At 39.9% G+C, this 676-nt stretch overlaps 1 protein-coding gene across 4 annotated transcripts in view; it reads right to left on the bottom strand.

The window, feature by feature from the left end:
* Window positions 1-676, bottom strand: part of LOC106883927 (E3 ubiquitin-protein ligase MIB2) — a 19187-nt gene that overhangs the window by 7843 nt on the left and 10668 nt on the right. For all 4 annotated transcript variants that reach the window (XM_014935070.2, XM_052978151.1, XM_052978153.1 and 1 more), the window contains one exon: window positions 284-435. In XM_014935070.2, coding sequence (XP_014790556.1) covers window positions 284-435 — 152 coding nt within the window. The remainder of the gene's footprint in view (window positions 1-283; window positions 436-676) is intronic.

Genomic DNA, 676 nt, shown 5'->3' with positions numbered 1-676 from the left:
AAATTAACATGCAAGTGGCTGAGCACTCCACAGACACGTGTACCCTTAACATAGTTCTCGGGGATATTCAGTGTGACAAGGCTGACCCTATGAATTACAGGTACAACAGAAACAGGAAGTAAGAGTGAGAGGAAGTTGTGGTGAAAGAGTACAGCAGGGTTCGCCATCATCCTGTAACGCTGCCATGACTATAGCATCTTCTGACATTTAATCTGTCTGGAATTGGAAGAAATTTAGAAACGAAACAGATCTGAAGATTTTATTTATTTAATTCTTAACTTACGCAAACACAGCATAATGTGAAGCAGTTTTACCATCTCTGTCCCTCATATCCAAATCAGCTCCAGCATCTACCAAGAAATTTAGTAAATCTGTGTTGCCCAGGCGACAAGCAACCATCAAATATGTCAGACCCCATGAATTGGTTTCGTTGATCTGAAATGAAGAAAGTGAAGGCATGTAAAATATATTAAAAAAAGTGGGAGAAGGAAAGAAAGAGACAGGGGGGGAGGGGAGAAGGGTTTGAAAACGACACGTGGGTGAGAAAAGATGTATATGAAAACAAAAGAAAGATGAGCAGGAAAGACAAATGCATGCACACACACACAAACATATCATCTTTTTAGTTCTGCTTCCCATGCTGGCATGGGTTGAAAGAGCCTTCATATATATATAT

Source organism: Octopus bimaculoides, chromosome 30, assembly GCF_001194135.2.
Source record: "Octopus bimaculoides isolate UCB-OBI-ISO-001 chromosome 30, ASM119413v2, whole genome shotgun sequence".
Classification (NCBI taxonomy): Eukaryota; Metazoa; Mollusca; class Cephalopoda; order Octopoda; family Octopodidae; genus Octopus; species Octopus bimaculoides.
This window is presented reverse-complemented; position numbering and strand designations above follow the sequence as displayed.